The sequence below is a fragment of the Marmota flaviventris genome, chromosome 7 (genome assembly GCF_047511675.1).
Source record: "Marmota flaviventris isolate mMarFla1 chromosome 7, mMarFla1.hap1, whole genome shotgun sequence".
Classification (NCBI taxonomy): domain Eukaryota; kingdom Metazoa; phylum Chordata; class Mammalia; order Rodentia; family Sciuridae; genus Marmota; species Marmota flaviventris.
The window spans coordinates 1,731,031-1,748,442 of NC_092504.1; the positions used below are offsets into that span (position 1 = coordinate 1,731,031).

The 17,412-nt window shown below is 51.1% G+C and overlaps 1 protein-coding gene across 2 annotated transcripts; it reads left to right on the plus strand.

Annotated features, from left to right (window-relative positions):
* The first annotated feature begins 78 nt into the window (after positions 1–78).
* Tacc3 (transforming acidic coiled-coil containing protein 3) lies at positions 79–15,936 on the plus strand. 2 transcript variants are annotated; one of them, XM_027940296.3, is made up of 16 exons: positions 79–156; positions 1,975–2,116; positions 2,210–2,352; positions 4,281–5,249; positions 5,753–5,828; positions 6,067–6,205; positions 9,970–10,022; positions 10,390–10,493; positions 11,903–12,008; positions 12,403–12,507; positions 13,684–13,760; positions 13,843–13,886; positions 14,371–14,531; positions 15,268–15,374; positions 15,457–15,577; positions 15,725–15,936. In XM_027940296.3, the coding sequence occupies exons 2-16, from the start codon at positions 1,976–1,978 to the stop codon at positions 15,788–15,790; spliced, it is 2,412 nt and encodes an 803-aa protein (XP_027796097.2). In that variant the 5' UTR covers positions 79–156; position 1,975; the 3' UTR covers positions 15,791–15,936. The 2 variants fall into 2 exon arrangements, with proteins under 2 accessions (XP_027796097.2, XP_027796106.2); XM_027940305.3 differs by having other exon boundaries at positions 80–156; positions 11,903–11,996.
* Positions 15,937–17,412: the final 1,476 nt, after the last annotated feature.

Sequence of the window (17,412 nt, forward strand, 5' to 3'; positions counted from 1 at the left end):
TGATTGGCCGAGTGGCGCCAACCGTCGGTATTTGAATCCGCGGGCGCGGCGGGCGGCGACCGCGGGCTGGGAGGTGGCGGCTACTGGGTCCTCTCGGCGCGGCTTCTTGGCTCGGCTGCCGGCGCGGCTCTCTTCCTTCTGCGCGGCGGTGGTCAGGTAGGCGGCGGCCGCGGGGCGCAGTCCCAGCCACGAGGACCCCCACCCGGATCCTGCGGCGGCGCCGGCCCCGAGCCCGCCTTCCCTGGCGGGGTCCCGGCGCGTGCGAGGCTCCTCCTGAGCCCCGAGGGCTCTGGCCGCGCCTGCTCTGCGACCCTTCCTGGCTCCCTGCGAGGGCTCTCGCGGCGCTTCGGAAACTCGACCCGCGCGGTCCCTGCCAATCCGCGCAGCCTCGGAGGGGGCGGCCGCTTCGGAAGCGCTCTTGCCGGCCTCCAGACGTGGCGGGCGGCGTCCTCTCGGAAGCAGTAGCCCGAGCTGTCTTCTCCCTCAGCTCCAGCCCCCAGGTGACCTCATCTTGCCTGGAGTGTCACCTGGAAGCTGACTCACAAATGCGTGCTTGTAGCCTTAAGTGTTTGATTTCCAACAGCTGCGGGGTCGCCAGCCCTCTTTCGATAGCTGTAGGCAGGATGTCTCATCCCCACCAGCTCCTGCTGCCCTCCCTAGCAGCAGGGTTGCTTAGCTGCCTTCCAGGGGTCATCCTTCATGCTTTCTCCTGTTCCTCACCTGAGGGCCATCACCAACTCCAGGTTTTCCACCTCCCGTGAACACCTGGACCCTAACCTGCTCTCCCTAAGATGCTGATTCTGATGGGATTGGTGTAGCCGCAAGACCCCCGTGTTCCTTATACTTTGTCCCCTACTCAGCAGTCACTTCTGCACACACAGGGCATCAAAACACAATCCTGGCTTTTCATCCTCTGCTCAAGAGCCTTTTCCATCCTTAATGGTCCCACCTGAGAAGAACGAGCTGACTGTTCTCCCACTTTCCTCTTGAAAAGGCTTCCTCTAGGTCCGCATGTCCCAGAGTCCTAGGCTTGTGCCTCCCACAGTCATCCAGTGTCTTCTGTACTCCCTGACAAGTAACCCAGTTTTTCAGACCAAAAACCTAAATTGCCCTTTACTTCTGTTTTCCCACTTGCACCTGTTTTTATAGCCTGCAGGAGATTTCTGGTTTCATCACTTCCTTCCCTGTCCATCCACTCACAGTTCCATAGTGGGCTTTTCAAGTTGAGACAGCAAGGACCTCTGGTACTGGTTGTGCTGACCTCTTTCTCTGCCTCCCTTCTTGCTCTTCAAACTAAACTTCCAGAGCTCCCAATAGAACCATGTACCCATGGTGTCCTTTTGGGCAGGTAGATACTTGGTTCTTTGGTTACACCTGAATTGCTTACGCTGTAAATGAAATCTGTGTCTTGTGAGTGACCAACATGAGGACCTGGGGAGTAGAATTGGAGCCATTTTAGAATCTTCTGGGCCTTCTTGGCACCTACTGAGTATCTCTTTTTCTTGCTGGCTTGCCTTCTCTTGACTTCCAGCCTGCAAATACCCTAGTCCTTCCCTTCTCCTGCCTAGTAGGAGGGGTACAGACTAGTGCTGCTTTCCTGCTTTCCTATAGAGTCATCTACAACTGTTACTTTTGCTTTATACCACATTCAGAGGCTCATGTGTAACCTGAGGCTTCCTCTGGCTCTTAATTCTTCTTAAAGACTAGGACCTTCTGTACCCTGGCTTTTGCCCAACAGTGCGATACACCTGGAGCAGTCTCTAAGCACTGGTTCTGTCAGCATGAGCCCTATCAGCGCTTGGCCCAGAAGGTGGCAGTGCAGCCTGAAGCAGAATGGAGACTCTAAGACTCTGCCCACCTTTGCAGGAGGGAAGACTTCTTGTGGCACTGTGGGGCAGCTCTGTCCCTGGGATTTGTCTGCAGATGACAGTGTCATTGCCCTTATATTGATACAAAAACATTTTCCTTTTTCAGAATGAGTCTGCAGGTCTTAAATGACGAAAATGCCATCAGTGACTTCCTGTTTTCACCACCAGAACTTACCGGAAGATCATCTGTCCTTCGTCCGTCACAGAAGGAAAATGTACCACCTAGAAACCAGGCCAAAGCTGCAAAGGTGAGTGGGGAGCCCTGAGCTGCATGGTGCTGCCAGCGTGGTCATGGGGAACTGCATCATGGAAGAGACACTCTCCTCTTCACCCTCCCACAGGTGACTTTTCAGACACCTCTGCGAGATCCACAGACGCACAGGATCTTAAGTCCTAGTATGACTAGCAAACCTGAGACTCCTTTTGCTCTGGATAATAGCATTGGATTAGGAGACTCTCACTACACCTGGATACAGAAAGAGAAGTAAGTGCTGGTGTCCTTGAACATCTACAACTCTGCTACCTGAGGAGCATTGCAGGAGTGCTCTGTCTCCTCTAGGCTGGCTTTCTCCTGATCTCTGCTCTGAGCAGATGCAGGATGTGGCCTGTCGGGAGAAAGTTAATTAACAAGTACTTAGAAAAAGTTTTGACTTCATGCTTCACTTCTTTGCTGTGCCCTTGCCAGTTGGTCTTTGTTTCTGTAATTTGGTTAAATGTTCTGACTTTGTCTCCAGGGAAGATAATCAACAGTGTCCTTCCTCTCATATTTTGCTTATTTCCTTCTGCTTGAAAGTTGGCACTTGCAGAGAGCAGGTGAGGCTCATAGGCAGAGAAACTGTCCTATGGTACACTAGTCAGAGCACATGTGTGGCCAAAGGGATCAAGACAAAACACTTGACCAGCACCTTTGGGTGCTAGGCTTGGCCGATGGTCCACCAACCTATCAAAAATGACTGACTAGAGCTGTTTCCAGGCAAAGCCCGAGCAGTTCTCCACCTGCCTGACCCCAGGGACAAGTCCATGTCCAGAGCAGGAAGGGACCTCACTAGCACAATTTTGTGCTGGTTTTTGCATATTTAACTGTTCAAAACTTTTAAACAGATTTCACATGTGAAGAGAAAAAGCCTAAGAAATATCACTACTGTGCTTCTCACCTGATTTAAATAAAATGTCACTAATGAAGATATTTCTCTGGGCCATGTGCTATCTCCACCCTGTGGACACATCTCCCAACCTGAATCTACTGCTTTCCCATATGTCCTTGCTACTTTTCAACTTGATTTTACACTTTTTGAAATTTGGTCACATGAGATCAGAGTAAATCTCATGATCTTTGACAATTTTAAGAGGGAAGACTTGCCACTTGGCTGCCATGGATCTGGCCTGCTTTGAAGCCAGGAAGGTTCTTGCCTCTGCCCTGTGTCTCTGGGGCTGCCTAGCAACTGGCCATAGGGCAGGAGGTAGAGAGGAGCTGGAAGTCAGCTATGAGCTTCATCTGTGAGCTTGTCATCGGGGTCTCAGGCATGGTGTTACTGCCCTGTTTCCATTCATCTCCTTCCTGATACTTTGCTGAGTTACATGGTGGGGACAGGTGGTGGCTCATAGAGCATGTATTTATTGGGGAGAGCAGAAAGTGGCTGGCCAGACATTGTCCTAGTGTGCTGAGGTGGCAACCTGGGAGGGAGGAGCATAGCTGTGAGCAGTCGAAGGAGTTGAGAAGTACCTTATCCCAATTTCTTAATTTTAATGTTTTCAAATTTAGAGAAAAGAATAGGGCTGTAATCACAGAGTCCCTTCTCTGAGTCACTGAAATGCTGAGGCTGGCCTCTTTTGAGTGATCCAAGATCACATAACACTTGCTCCAAAATGGCACTGTGCCCTCTTGCACTGTAGTTCAGTCCCCAGCCCTACCCTCCATCCGCCCACTGCCCTGACAGACCTTCCTGCCTGTCAGAGGCTCTGTGGTTCCATCACCCTGCTCTCTGCCACCCCTGTTCTTAGGTGTAAGGCACGACAGGGACAGCAGATCCCTTGGGAGATGCCCTCTGCACCCTGATGTTCTCCACGGCAGCCAACTGTCTGAAAGCAGCATTCCTGACCTTAATTTCCCTTTCCCTGTGAAAAGCTGGAACCATGTGTGCTTTGACCCCCCAGCCACTTAGCTCTAATCCCCACATTAGAGGAAAAAGTAAGTGAGAAAGCTTTCACTGGGACTGCTGGCTTATCATGTCTCTACTCTGAGCCAGTGTGTGCCCTGATGCACTATCCTATGAACATGGACTTAGTAAGATTTAAGCAAGAGGAACGAGTTAGCCAAACATTCTTGTGTCTTCTGGTAATGTTCTCCATGTGGACTGAAATCTTGTTGAAAAGCTTAGGACCCTTGGCCTTAACCAGTCTGTTTCTGTGAAGCCAACAGATTACCAAGGAAGTGGACACCAAAGCTATAAATGGGTTTCTCCAGGCAGAAGCAGTGGCTGATATTGACCTTCCTCCAGGAGACATAAGCTTCGAAGCGTTTGAAAATAATGATGGCTCAAAAAAACCCAGCTTGGCCACCCTGGCTGATCCAAGCTCCTTAAGCTCTTCCCAGGGCCCAGAAAGTCCTGAAAACCAGATGTTGTCTCCAAGACAAGTGTCTGACAGTCCGCGTCACGCCTCAAAAGAAAGTGTTAGCTCTCATTTCTTAGATGGAAGGATGCCATCCACCTCTGAGACCCTAGAAGATCCTCTGGGGACAGCACCCCAACACAAGATGGAGACCCCTCCCCGAGCCCCTGCAGAAAGTTCACACTGCACTGCCTCAACCATGGCTACTTCACCTGGTACCAGCCCTGAGAGCCCATGTGGAGGGGCCCTCCCCATAGACCTGGCCAGTGAGACCCCAGGCTCCCCTGAGCCAGCAGCCAGTGCCTTCCTCTCTCCCCACATCTATTCATCTGGTCCTGAGAACTCAGCCCCAGCTGGCCCTCTGCAGACTGATGGGGCCACAAACCCAAGTCCTCAGAAGGAAGAGGCCGTGGGCCAAATGACTGTCCTCCCAAGGTGTGAGCCCATAAGACTAGAATTCGATTTCTCTAATGAAACCACCAGTACAAGGCTGGCTCTACCTGGGAGACGGGGAAAGAAACCCAAGGGCAGGCAGGAGCAGGCCCCTCAGGAGGCAGCAGAGGGAGGCGAGGGCCCTGAGCCTGTTCCCCAGGACTCTCGCCTTGGCTGGAACAAACTAGATGACCCAAATTTCAGCCCGTTAGGAGGTGGCTCCAAGCCTGATGGCAAAGAGGCCTGGCCCCCAGAAAGCCCAGCAATCAGGTCAGCACCACCTGTGGCTGAGCAACCATGTATCAGACCCGCAACCCAGGAGGACTCGCCTTCAAGCCAGTGAGTATGGGGAAGGCATGTCGGGCAGCTGTTCTGTGTGTGACCAAGCGCCTGAGTCCAAAGTTGCCACTTGTCCTTTCACAGCACCTTAGAAGAAAGAGCCTCCGGGCTCAGAACCAAACTGGGGGGTGGGGGGGCGCTGGGGGAGCACAGGTGCTGGGAGCTTCCTCAGCTGATATGCAATAGAATGTGTTCAGCTTAAAAAAGAGAAAGAACAGCCTACCACCAGGTGAAAAGCGGTAAAGCCAGCACCATGGCACAGCACTGTCCCTGGGCATGTCCCTTCAGGGGGCAGCCATGACCTGTATTGAGTGCCATTATTCCAACACCAGACCCAGCCTGTTTCCTCTAGGGTGACTTCCTCAAGTCACGTTGATGCACCTCTAGCATGAACACCTTCTCAGGTGAACCAGCACAGCAGTGCAGGAGACAGGCAGGTGGCAGCTCAGCGCTGGAGTGGGGAATGCGGTGAACACCAGCCTCTGCTGACTTTCTCTCTCCAGGCAGCTGTGTTCGGCCCCAACCAGTGACATACCTGTGGTGCAGATGGCATCTGAGACCCCAAGAGCAGAGGGCAAGGTACAGTGTGTATGTGTGTACATAGGTGCGTCCTTATACTATGCAGCCGTTTACATATTCTGTAGAGAAGTAGGAGGGCAGAAGAGGCCAGTGGAAATCTTCTGTCATCAGGCTGGATACACTGCTGCCCACCCCCCTTTCCCAAAGCCTCCTTTCCTTCTGGTGTGTTTTGAGACTGGGTGAGACAGTCTAACCCAGGGTTCTCAGCTGCGTGAGATGACATTGACCTTCCCTGTAGGAAGGAAGCTTGGCTCCCAAGAACTGTCTGGAGAATGAGCTGACAGCCCCCTCTGCTCAACTGATGCCCGCCCCTCCTCATCAGGGACTGGAGCCTGCCTCGGACCTGGAGGAGGAGTGCTTCAGGGACCCAGCTGAGGGTACGCAGCCCTGGTATTGCTCTGTTTGCCCGAAAGCTATCCTGTGGACATTTCTGTTCTGTCTCTTGGTTTAGCTGTATCATTTACAGGTGTCTTTCCCGATTTTAAGTGATTATCATAGAAACTTCTGGTCCATCAAAAGATAAGGTATTTTCAGTAGAACAAAGCAATACTTTTACTATAGAGGACCCTAGACATATAAATTGTGGATTTGCAAAGTAGGCAAAAGATGTGAACAAAGTAATGCACAGGTGAGATCCAGTGAGTGATGAGCAGCTGGGTACCCGCTGACAGACGGCATTCCTGTGCAGCCAGTGGGAACTTGTGACTACGTCGCTTGAAGGATGAAAGGCAGCTGGTGAGAGCTCCCTGTTGGCTACTGTGGCCTGGTCAAGAAGTCTGGGACCTGTAGTCACATGTGCCGTGGCCTTTGTGCCTGGTCTCTTCACCAAGTATAAGGCCTTTGGAACTCATCTGGTGAGGCAGGGATCCGTGCTTCACATTTGTTCATTGATAAAGCACTTGGGAGGTTTCTGCTATTTAGCTCTTATGAGTAACACTACTAGTGGGACACAGTGGCCCACCCCTATAAATCCGTCTACTCAGGGTGCTGAAGCAGGAGGGTCATAAGTTCAAGGCCAGCATGAGTGATTTAATGAGACCCTGTCTCAAAAAGTAAAGGGCTATGGGGCTGGGATTGTGGCTCAGCGGTAGAGCGCTCGCCTAGCACATGTGAGGCCCTGGGTTCGATCCTCAGCACCACATAATAATGAAATAAAGATAATGTGTCTAACTAAACTAAAAAATAATAGATATTAAAAAAAAAAAAAAAAGTAAAGGTCTAGGGAGGCAGCTCAGTGTGAGTGCTGTGGGTTCAATCCCCAGCACCAGGAGGGTAAAGAAGAGTGACAATACTCTGCATGCTCTTACACAAGTGTGTGCATGGGTCTGTGTCGTTTCTCTTGGGTGCATACCTTGGGGTGTAATTACTGGATCCTGGTAACTATACATGGCTTTTTGAGGAACTGCCAGACGGTTTTCCTAAGTGGCTGCACCATTTTACACTAATGTCTGTGGCTCAGGAGGGCCCCATTTCTCCACAGGCCCTCCGGTGCTTGTCATCTCTTACGGGTTCCAGCCTCCTGGCAGGCGTGAAAGGGATTTTCATGATGGTTTTGGCTCATGTTTCCCAGACAGCTAGCAAACATCTTTTGAGCACCTTCCCATGTGCTCGTTGCCTTTTGTGTATTTTTGGACAAAATGTCTTTTCACATCATTTGCCCATTTTTTAAATTTGGTTACCATCTCTTAACTGCATAATTGTTGCCACCACATAAATATTATTAATATTGAAAATAATATTATGTTTCCTATCTGAATATTGGTTTATAACTTTCGTTGAACAATAGTTGCAATGGTTTAACTGTCCATCAGGCCAGTGAGAAGACAGTGGGAATGTGGTTCAGTAGCAGTGCTGACCCACATTAGGGAGCCAAGCAGCGGCGTCTGCATGCACACTGAGCCATGGGCCCAGAGTTCTCAGCACCTTTGCATTGTCTAAACAGACCTAAAGTTGTGTGTGATTTGTTTAGAGGCTGCTGCACTAATGGCAGACAGTCTTCAGTGCCACTCCTGTAAGCCCTGTGTGTGGTTCCTAACAACCAAGTCCATGCTTTGCAACACTGTAGTAAATTTTCTCAAGTGTAATATTTTCAATAGAGTGCACAAATCAGTAACAACTGATGTACTAATATTTTACTTTCCCCAAACCAGAAAAATGTTTACTAAACTGTCAGGAAAAAATGATGTGCAATGATTTGGATTATTCAGTTTTACAATTTTAACATACATTCAAAAGCATTCCATGCATCCTAACTTTGTACCAAGGACAGTTTGGTAATGATGGCTTTTTTTTTTTCTTTTTTTTTTTTTTTTCCTTTTGGACTAGGGATTGAACCCAGGGGGACTGTACCACTAAGCTACATCCCCGGTTTTCTTTTTAAGACAAGGTCTTGCTAAGTTGCTAAGGTTAAGCTCAAACTTGCCTCACCTCCACAGGCGCTGGGATTATAGGTGTGCATCCCCGTGCCTGGCTATTAGTAATAAATGGTTTTGGTTTTGTTGGGTTTTTGTGGGGTGTGTGTGTGTTTGAGAAAAAGGAGAAGTTTCATTGCTTTGCTAGCAAAGGAAAAAACACTGGGGACTCTTGCCCCGGAGGCTGTGATTCTGCTCATCAGCAGGAACAGTGGGCTTTTAAAAAGGTGATTCAAGGCCATGTTCCATGTATTCTGTTGGAGCTGTAATTCACTTGATAATTTGGAAGATAGTGATTTCTGAGATCTTCTGATGCCATCCCCAAAGTCTGGATTACCATGTCCACTTTAAAAATAAGTTGCAGTGGCAGAGCAGCAAGGGCTATATTAAAAGCATAAAGTGACCACTGTTCCATTTCCTCACTGTCGATTTCTACATTCCATTTCTATGGAAAAATGATGACATCTCCGAGCTGCTTCCTGCTGAGAGAAGGCAAAGTTGGGGGAGTAAACCAAAGTCTTGTTCTCTGTCAAGTGGGGTGTGAACAATTAAGGATATACAGCATCAGAGCAGTCCAGAGGTCCACAGTGGCGGATGGCAGGCGAATGGACAAGGTATACATAGGGCAGGGATCTCAGATGGCCAAAGTTGTCATGACTTTCCTGAGTTCAGTTTCCTTTTTCTCAAAGTGGATCACAACCTGTACAACTCGGAGAAGGCAGGAGTTCCTGAAGCAAAAGGAGCTTCAGCAGCTGCTGGGACGCCCCTCATCCCTCCCCTGACTGGGGAACAGCTCCTCTGGTTTGACCCGAGGCATACCCGCCCATCTCCCAACTCTCCTGCAGTTGCTCTCAACAAGTTTCCCGCACCATGAATCCTCAGCATGGAAGTGGGTTCCTTGGAGAGCCAGGCCTGCCCAAGAGTACTAGAGAGGGGTGCTCTTGGGCCCCACCTGGGGTGCCAAATTTGTTACTGAAAGCTCAGTCCCTGTCCCTGATGTCAATCTGATAATGAGGACACAGTTTTAAGGAAAAAAGAGAAAAGTTTTATTGCTTTGCTAGCAAAGGAGAAACAAAGTGGACTCTTGTCCTAGAGGCTGTAATTCCTGATAATAAATGAGTTTTTTTAGGTGGTTTACATTTTTTTAGTTGTAGATGGTCACAATATCTTTATTTATTTATTTAATTTCATGTGGTGTGAGGGTAGAACCCAGGGCCTCACACGTGTAAGGCAAGTGCTCTACCTCTGAGCTATATAGCCTCAGCCCCTAATGAATGATTTTTAAGTAATACGGCGTAATGTTTTTAAGCTTCACAAAATGGTCACAACCCTCTTTTGACACAAAATCTGCAAAGGCTATGTGGTGAAATATGGTATCTTTTTGTTAACTCAGAGGTCAGTCTCTTGTTAGGTAGGACTTGAGGACACAGTTGGCCCCTGTATCCATGGGTTCCACATCCTTAGATTCAATCAGTGTTGGATAGGAAATCTTCAAAGAAAAACTGCATCAGCATTGAATGTGTAGAGAGGATTTGCTTACCACATGCAACCAGGTTCTTGGTGGGGCTCCTCCCAGAACATGGAGAAGCCTCTGGCCTGTGGCTGGAAATACTAGCTGCATGTATTTCACCAAAGAACTGTGGTCCCTCCCTAACAAGCACTTTGGAAAGCACCGTTGTACAGCTGTAGGCTCAGGTGTGAAGAGTGACCCCACTGTGACTCTCTCTCAGTTCTAGGCACAGGTGCTGAAGTGGACTACCTGGAGCAGTTTGGGACTTCCTCGGTAAGTGGCAGGCTCTGATAGCCTCAGCAGAGGTCTGTACCCCAAGACCCAGCCCTGCTGCTGTCACCCTGTGCAGTGCTGGCACTCAGCCCTTGGGACTCCCACAGCACTGGCATTGTGGCCGAGTCTCTGCAGGGCCCCTTTCTTATAGCGTCTTGTCCCAGCATCCTATGGTCCTGGCACCTGTGCTGAGACCTGGTAGACACCCACAGTGCTGGATAGGTGGCCTTCAGGCAGTGGTAGGGACACCGGAAGCAGGCCAGGCGTGTCCTTCCCCAGGCCCCTTGTCAGCGAGCAGGTGGCCCAGCTCGTGGGGCTGCACCTGTGGGATAGCAGAGGAGCCTGTCACCTTGCCGTTTCCCTCCAGTTTAAGGAGTCAGCCTGGAGGAAACAGTCCTTGTACCTGAAATTCGACCCTCTGCTGAAAGACAGCCCTCTGCGACCAGTGCCCGTGGTCCCAGTGACAACAAGGTATGTCCCCTCATCTGTGGAGCTTTTAACATGGGCCAGGGGAGTGAATATCCTCTCGACTAAGGGGGTTGATCTGAACTAGAAATCAGTCGTGGTGGCAGATAAGCAGGCCATGAGCTGCAGCCAGTCTCATGTGGTGGGGCTGCTGACCCTCACCATACACACCACCCTAAGTTTTTAAAGGCCCTAATTGTTAAAATTAAGAAAAGTAGATCCTGTAGAACAGAGGCCAGTATACCATAACCTGTGGCCAAATTCTGCTCACTGCCTATATTTTACTTAATTCATTTATTTAGTCATTCATTTATTCATTCGTTTGTACTGGGTACTGAACCCAGAGTTGCTCTATTACTGAACCACATCCCCAGCCCTTTCTATTTTTTAAGACACTATGTTGCCCAGTCTGACCTTGAACTTGTGACCTTCCTGCCTCAGCCTCCTGAGTTTCTGGGATTACAGGCGTGACCACTACACTCAGCTACATATACTTCATAAGTGAAGCTTGTTGGCCCAAGGTCACACCTGTTCCCTCATAAATGGTCTGGGTAGTAACTCATGCTACAGGGGCAGAACTCAGTAGCTGTGACAAGCTGTGTGCCCTTCAAATCTAAAAGCTATTAGGCATCTACAGAAAACCCAGGCTGACCCCTGCTCTGGAAGAAAGAATGGGCATATTTGTCTAATTTCAAGGAGAATGACTTAGCATGGTATGGAAATTTAAAGCCAGGGGAGAGAAAGGGCTGTTGCCTCTGGCTGTGAGAATTCTCTGTACTGTGAGGACCCACAATTAAGGCCCTTCCCACTGGAAACATCTGCTGTGGACAGTGCAGCCATGGGCCTTGAACACCAGGAAGGAGAGCAGCTGTGGGTGATGGCAGGCAAGACGGGAGAGGACCCAAGTCATCAGAGATGTCCAGCCTGCCAGGTGCAGTTCTGCATCCTCTACTATGAACCTGAAAACCAAAAGCAGAGTGTGGTTAAGATTGGACATGGCAGCTGGGTGCAGTGGTGCACACCTGTAGTCCCAGCCGCTCAGGAGGCTGAGGCAGGAGAATCACAAGTTCAAAGGCAGCCTCAGCAAAATCAAACTGCTAAGCAACTCAGTGAGACCCCATCTCTAAATAAAACACAAAATAGGGTTGGGGAAGTGGTCAGTGGTCGAGTGTCCTAAGTTCAATCCCCTGGTACCTTTTTTTTTTTTAAAAAAAAAAAAAAGACTGGACATGATGAGGTGTGGTGGCACGCCTTTGGGGCCAGCTGCTTGGCAGGCCAAGGCAGGAGGTTGGTAGGTTTAAGCCAACCTGTTCAAGGCCCTGGGCTCCATCCCTCACACTGGGGCGGGGGGGACGTGACTGTCCCTCCTGTCCTTCTCAATGGAGAACGTGTCAGTGACCCTGCTACCTATTTAGTCTCAGCACACAGGATGCCGATGAGCCTTCCTTGGGAAACCCGCTGGAAGCCAAGCTTGTGGAGTTGGATTTCTTGGGCACATTGGATGTTCCTGTAAGCATCGAGGTCTCTTTGGAGCAGTCTTTTTGTGGTCTCAGTATATGCGGGTGGGGGCTGGGGCTGGGGCTCAGTGGTAGAGCGCTCACCTTGTATGTGGAAGGCACTGGGTTCAATCCTCAGCACCACATTAAAAATAAAGGTATTATGTCCATCTACAACCCAAAAGATACTTAAAAAAAAAAAAGACGTGGGTAGCTTACGGGCCTATGTTTTATGTTCCTGAGGGTCTGAAGACATTTGGTCTGATGATGGGGCAAGGACCCACTGGCCATTCCATGACAGACGAGATTTCTGCTGTGGGGCCCTCACTGGGCATCTCTGCCTGGTTGTGGCCCTGGCTTCTGGTGAGAGGTTAGAGACAGCAAGGCAGCTCCCATCAGCCTGTCTATCGCCCTCACAGGCACCGGGCCCACCCGCATGCCTCCTGGAGCCTGGAGGCCCACCGTTGTCTGTCGGGCCTATTGTGGACGTCCTGCAATACAGCCAGAGGGACCTGGATGCAGCGGTAAGGACCCAGGCCAACAGTGCCCCTACTCTCCAGCTCTCCAGCCATCCTGGGGAGTAGCCAAGGACTGGGCACAGACAGCTTTGAGCACAGGGCCTGGTTCCTTGCTGGGTCCAGTGACCTTGACTGCCCTTGCTGCTTTAGATGGAACCATCTCTGTTGCAGCAACGCTGGGCCTGGTTTAGCCCTGGCTGACATCAGTCACTCCTCAGGGCCTCAGCCTGCACTGTAGCCCAAGTAGTTTAGGATTCCACATGTCCCTCCAGGTCCAAGCAGGCAGCTATCCCTACACAGAGAGATCAGCTGTCCCCAGTCAGCTAAGACCTCTGTCACCTCAGCCTCCCAGGAGGGGTTCAGTTGTGGGGAAAATGGCCGTGTGGATGTGGCATTTATCTGTGGGGCAGTCTCACTGCAGTGTGCCATGGCAAGTAGGCACCAGTGTCTCAGTGCTGAGGGTAGTAACTTGCTACTGCAATCCTGGGTCAAACCCTTTCCAGCACCCCAGCCCCCGTGGACGTGGCTCTGGGCAGGATGGAAGGCTTGTCTTCACTTTCTTGGAGTCTGAAACCCCCTGCCCTTCATATCCCACGCTTCAGCCATCTCTCCTTGCTTCCTGGATATGCAGAAACCTCAGCCTGTGTTAACTCTGGTTCTGGGTCACCTCAGAGAACCTGTGTGCACAGGGTCACACAAAGGGTCCAGGTGCCTCAGGCCCCACTCTGAGCTGCCCTTATGCTCACTAGTCTGCACAGAGATGGGGCCAGGTAGCCCGGAAAGGACAGCTTGCAGATTGGGCTCAAACTATACATCTGCTTTAGTGTAGCTTTTTGTGACCCTCAGGGCAGTGTCCTCTTAGGGGCCTGTGAAACACACCTGAACCAGACACACCCAGGCTGCCCTATCTCGGTGCCCAAGCAGCCCTCTGGTCTTCGCTGCAAGCCCCACCCTATGGGCCTGGGGCTCACCTAACTTGGGCTTCTGGTACATACCTGACCCACAGCCAGTTGGAATGAAGTTGGGCTCACTGGGGAGGTACAGGTCCACAGGAGCAGCCAGGGACCCCACACCTTATTCACGTGAAGCAGGCAGCCCCCAGCCTGACCAGGTTTTAAGACCTCAAGGGTGGGGATGTCCCTGTGGGTGCACCCACCTGCCAACCACGTGTGGCTTGTTCAGGTAAGCGCAACACAGGAAGAGAACCTGGAGCTGAAGAGCAGGTGTGAGGAACTCCGCGTGAAGAACCTGGAGATGGGGTGAGGCTTGCAGCTGTGTTTGTCTCCCACCCAGGATGGCCTGTCAAGGGTGGCCACAGACAATCACATGCTTCTCCCACAGGAAGGTCATGGATGGGTTTGAAGGGCTTGTGTGCCAGGCAATGGGTGAGTGCCAGCTGCTTCCCCAGCACTTCCCCCACGTGTCTCCATCTGTGTCCCCTGAGCTGGTAGCCAGGGCCATGATTGCCAGGGTGGGTGACAGATGCTGCCTACCCAGTCCGCAGTCTACCCCACCATCCCATCCCCTCCCCTCCCCTCCCATCCCCTCCCATCCCCAGGGGGCTGGGGTCCGCTGCTTCCTGCCCCCTGCAGAGCCTTACATCCACACAACCTGTGATGGGCCTCTGGATGGGCCTCAAGCTGAGCACAAGCCTCCAGGTCTCAGGGGGGCCCTGCCCTCTCTCCAAGGATCTGTCAGGCGCTGGCATGGAAGCAGCAGCTGCTTCTGGCCTGTCCTGCTCCAGAGATCCCAGCAGCAAGGGTTAATGGACAGAATCTAACCTGCTGTGCCCTGCCTCTCGTTCTGTGGCTGATTGTGGCACCCGGTGCAGGGGCTGCTCCCTGAGTCCTAGTGTTTGATTTTCTCAAGAGGAGGCCCAGAAACAGAAGGAGCTTGCCAAAGCTGAAATCCAGAAGGTTCTGAAAGAAAGAGACCAACTCACTATGGATCTGAACTCCATGGAAAAGTCTTTCTCTGACCTCTTCAAGCGGTTCGAGAAACAGAAGGAGGTGCTTGAAGGTTACCGCAAGGTGGGTGGCTCACAGTCAGTGCCCACGGTGCCGTGAATGGGGTGTCTGCCTGGGTCCTCTGCCTGATTTTCCCTGGCACCAGGGTGTGTGGGGTTCTGGGAACGGGATAGACTGTATCCAGTAGGTGCTGGTGAGTGGGAGCAAGAGTCACGCATGACGCCGTCTATGAGGCACAGGTTCAAGAGGTAGGAGGGACCTCGGCAGAAGCCCTAGCACATCTCCATGCAGGTACTGGGTGGAGGAGCAGGGCAAGGGGCAAGGCCTCGGGGCTGCGGGTACTCATGGTGTGGAGAGAGGGGACCTGCACAACAGCTGGTGGCAGCTGGCTTGAGTTTAGGGAGCGCTCTGAAGGGGGCCCCTTTCCAAGTGGCAGGTAGGAATCCATTCAAATGCCACTTCAAGGGCTGGGAGCATGGGGTACTAGGGTCACTGTGGCTCCTCAGCAGTCAGCTTCTCGCTGTGTCTAGGGACCGCCATGGAGAGCAAAGCTGAGTGGGTCCCTCAGTGTTCATCGTGTCCTCCTGCCAAGTGGGTCTGGGGGCCTGTGTGGTGGTCCCCTGCTTTCTGCAGCAGGGCCTGGCAATTCTGAGGACTTGAAGGCCAGGCCTGGGTCCCAGGGGAGAAGGTCCAGGGCCTGTCCCGTAGTACACAGCATGGAGGGAACCCTGCCCACTTAGCCTGGCACAGTGGACAAAATGGCACCCTGTTAAAGAGTTCTCATCTGCTCATTCCTAAGAACGAAGAGTCACTGAAGAAGTGCGTAGAGGATTACATAGTGAGGATCGAGAAAGAGGGCCAGAGGTACCAGGCACTGAAGGCCCACGCAGAGGACAAGCTCAGGCTGTGAGTGCTGGGTGGGGACCAGAATGGGTAGGGGCCGGGTGGGGCGGGGCTTAGCCTCAGCCTCTGCCCCTCCCTCTTCCAGGGCAAACGAGGAGATCACCCAGGTCCGGAGCAAGGCCCAGGCGGAGGCCTTGGCCTACCAGGCGAGCCTGAGGAAGGCACAGATGCAGATCCACTCTCTGGAGAAGACTGTGGAGCAGAAGGTGGGGTGTGAGGCCGGACCCTGGCTGCCAGCGCCTGCCGAAGGCCGCGCCTGCCTCTCCCTTGCAGCTGGTCTATCCAGGTGCAGGGGGCAGGGCCCTAAGCTTCCTGTAAAAGCCCAGCAACTCATTTTTAAATTTTTCCTTCAGACTAAAGAAAACGATGAGCTGACCAGGATCTGTGATGACCTCATCTCTAAGATGGAAAAGATCTGATGAGGGCCGTGGCCATACCTGCCTTCTCCTGTCTGTCTGTCCGTCTGATTTGTCTTAGTTTTGTGTTCTTCTCTCTTAACCTCAACTTCCTTTCAAAATAGGTTGCTTTTAAAAGAAGACTAAATAAAGTTTCCCTTGAGCTCAAATTCTAAAGTCACATTGTCCTGGATCTGGCCTGAGGCTGCCATGCCACCAGCTAGGTCCTGCCTTCCTTGCGCCTGGATAGCTTCCCCAGGAGCTGCCTCAGTCTCCGTTACTGTGAGGTGCCACCAGGCAGCACATGGGGTGGGACTCGCCTCGCCCCAGGGAGCTCAAGCCCTGCCTAGTCGGCCTGCCATCTGGTCAGCCACATAGTCCTGGGCAGGAGGGGCGCTGCGTCTCCGCCTCAGGACCACAGATGGGAAGCAAGTGGCCCAAGCATTCATGTGAGGAAACCAAGCCCTAACCAGCCAGGGCAAGACCTGGAGGCCTCGCACAGAGGTGGCCATTAGTTGACGTCTCAGGTTAACACCTGACATTCTGGCATGGGAACCAAATAGGTTTTCCTAAGAAGGAATTTTATCCTGCCTCAAGGGTGCCAGCCACTCTGCAAATCCTGACCTTACCAGCCAGAGAGGCAGAGGCAGAGCTGGGAAGAGCTGCCAGTGCTGCTGTGGAGCAGGCAGGACAGATGTCAGGACAGCCATGGTGTGATCTCCCTTCATTACGCAGCACTTGAAAAGACGTGGCCATTCCTGATACTAATAATATTAATGTTTGCTCATTTCAATTGTCTGATATCCGTTCTTACCCATAACTAGTTTATATATAATATACAATTTTTTTTTTTTGTAGGTGGACACAATACCTTTTTATTTATGTGGTGCTGAGGATCGAACCCAGGGCCTCACAAATCCAAGATCAGTGCTCTGCTGCTGAGCCACAGCCCTAACCCCCCAGTACTAGTTTTTAAAGATCAAAACTTTATTCTATTTACATCTTAGGTAATCTGTTTACATTGGAAAGATGTCAAGAGCCTTAAGGAAGCTGAGCATGGTGGTGCATGCCTATAATCCCAGCGGCTTGGGAGGCTGAGGCAAGAGGATCACAAGTTCAAAGCCAGCCTCAGCAATGGCAAGATGCTAAGCAATTCAGACCCTGTCTCTAACATACAAAATAAGGCTGGGGATGTGGCTCAGGCAAGTGCCCCTGAGTTCAATCCATGGTATCCAAGAAGTTTTAGGAAAATGCTGCAAAGCAAAAATTTTGTAATTTCAAAAGCAAAAACGAAACTGTAGCATCCAGTGATACATGCTACATATGCCAATTTTAAAGACAAATTTCCTAAGGAAGCAATTGCCACTTAGCTATTTACATACCATAGGGGGTAAAGGGATTGAAAATGAACTGAAAGTTCCATTTCAGTTTCATTTGATAGTATGCTCTGGAAATCTGCAATCTAAAGAGCTAACGGAACTTATTAAGTACCAGGTGACATGTGCCCGTAGTCCCAGTTACTCAGGAAGCTGAGGCAGGAGGATTATTTGAGGCCAGACTGGGCAAGATAACAAGACCCCATCTTTAAAAAAAAAAATACGTATATATTTAGTTGTTGATGGGCCTTTATTTTATTTATATATAGT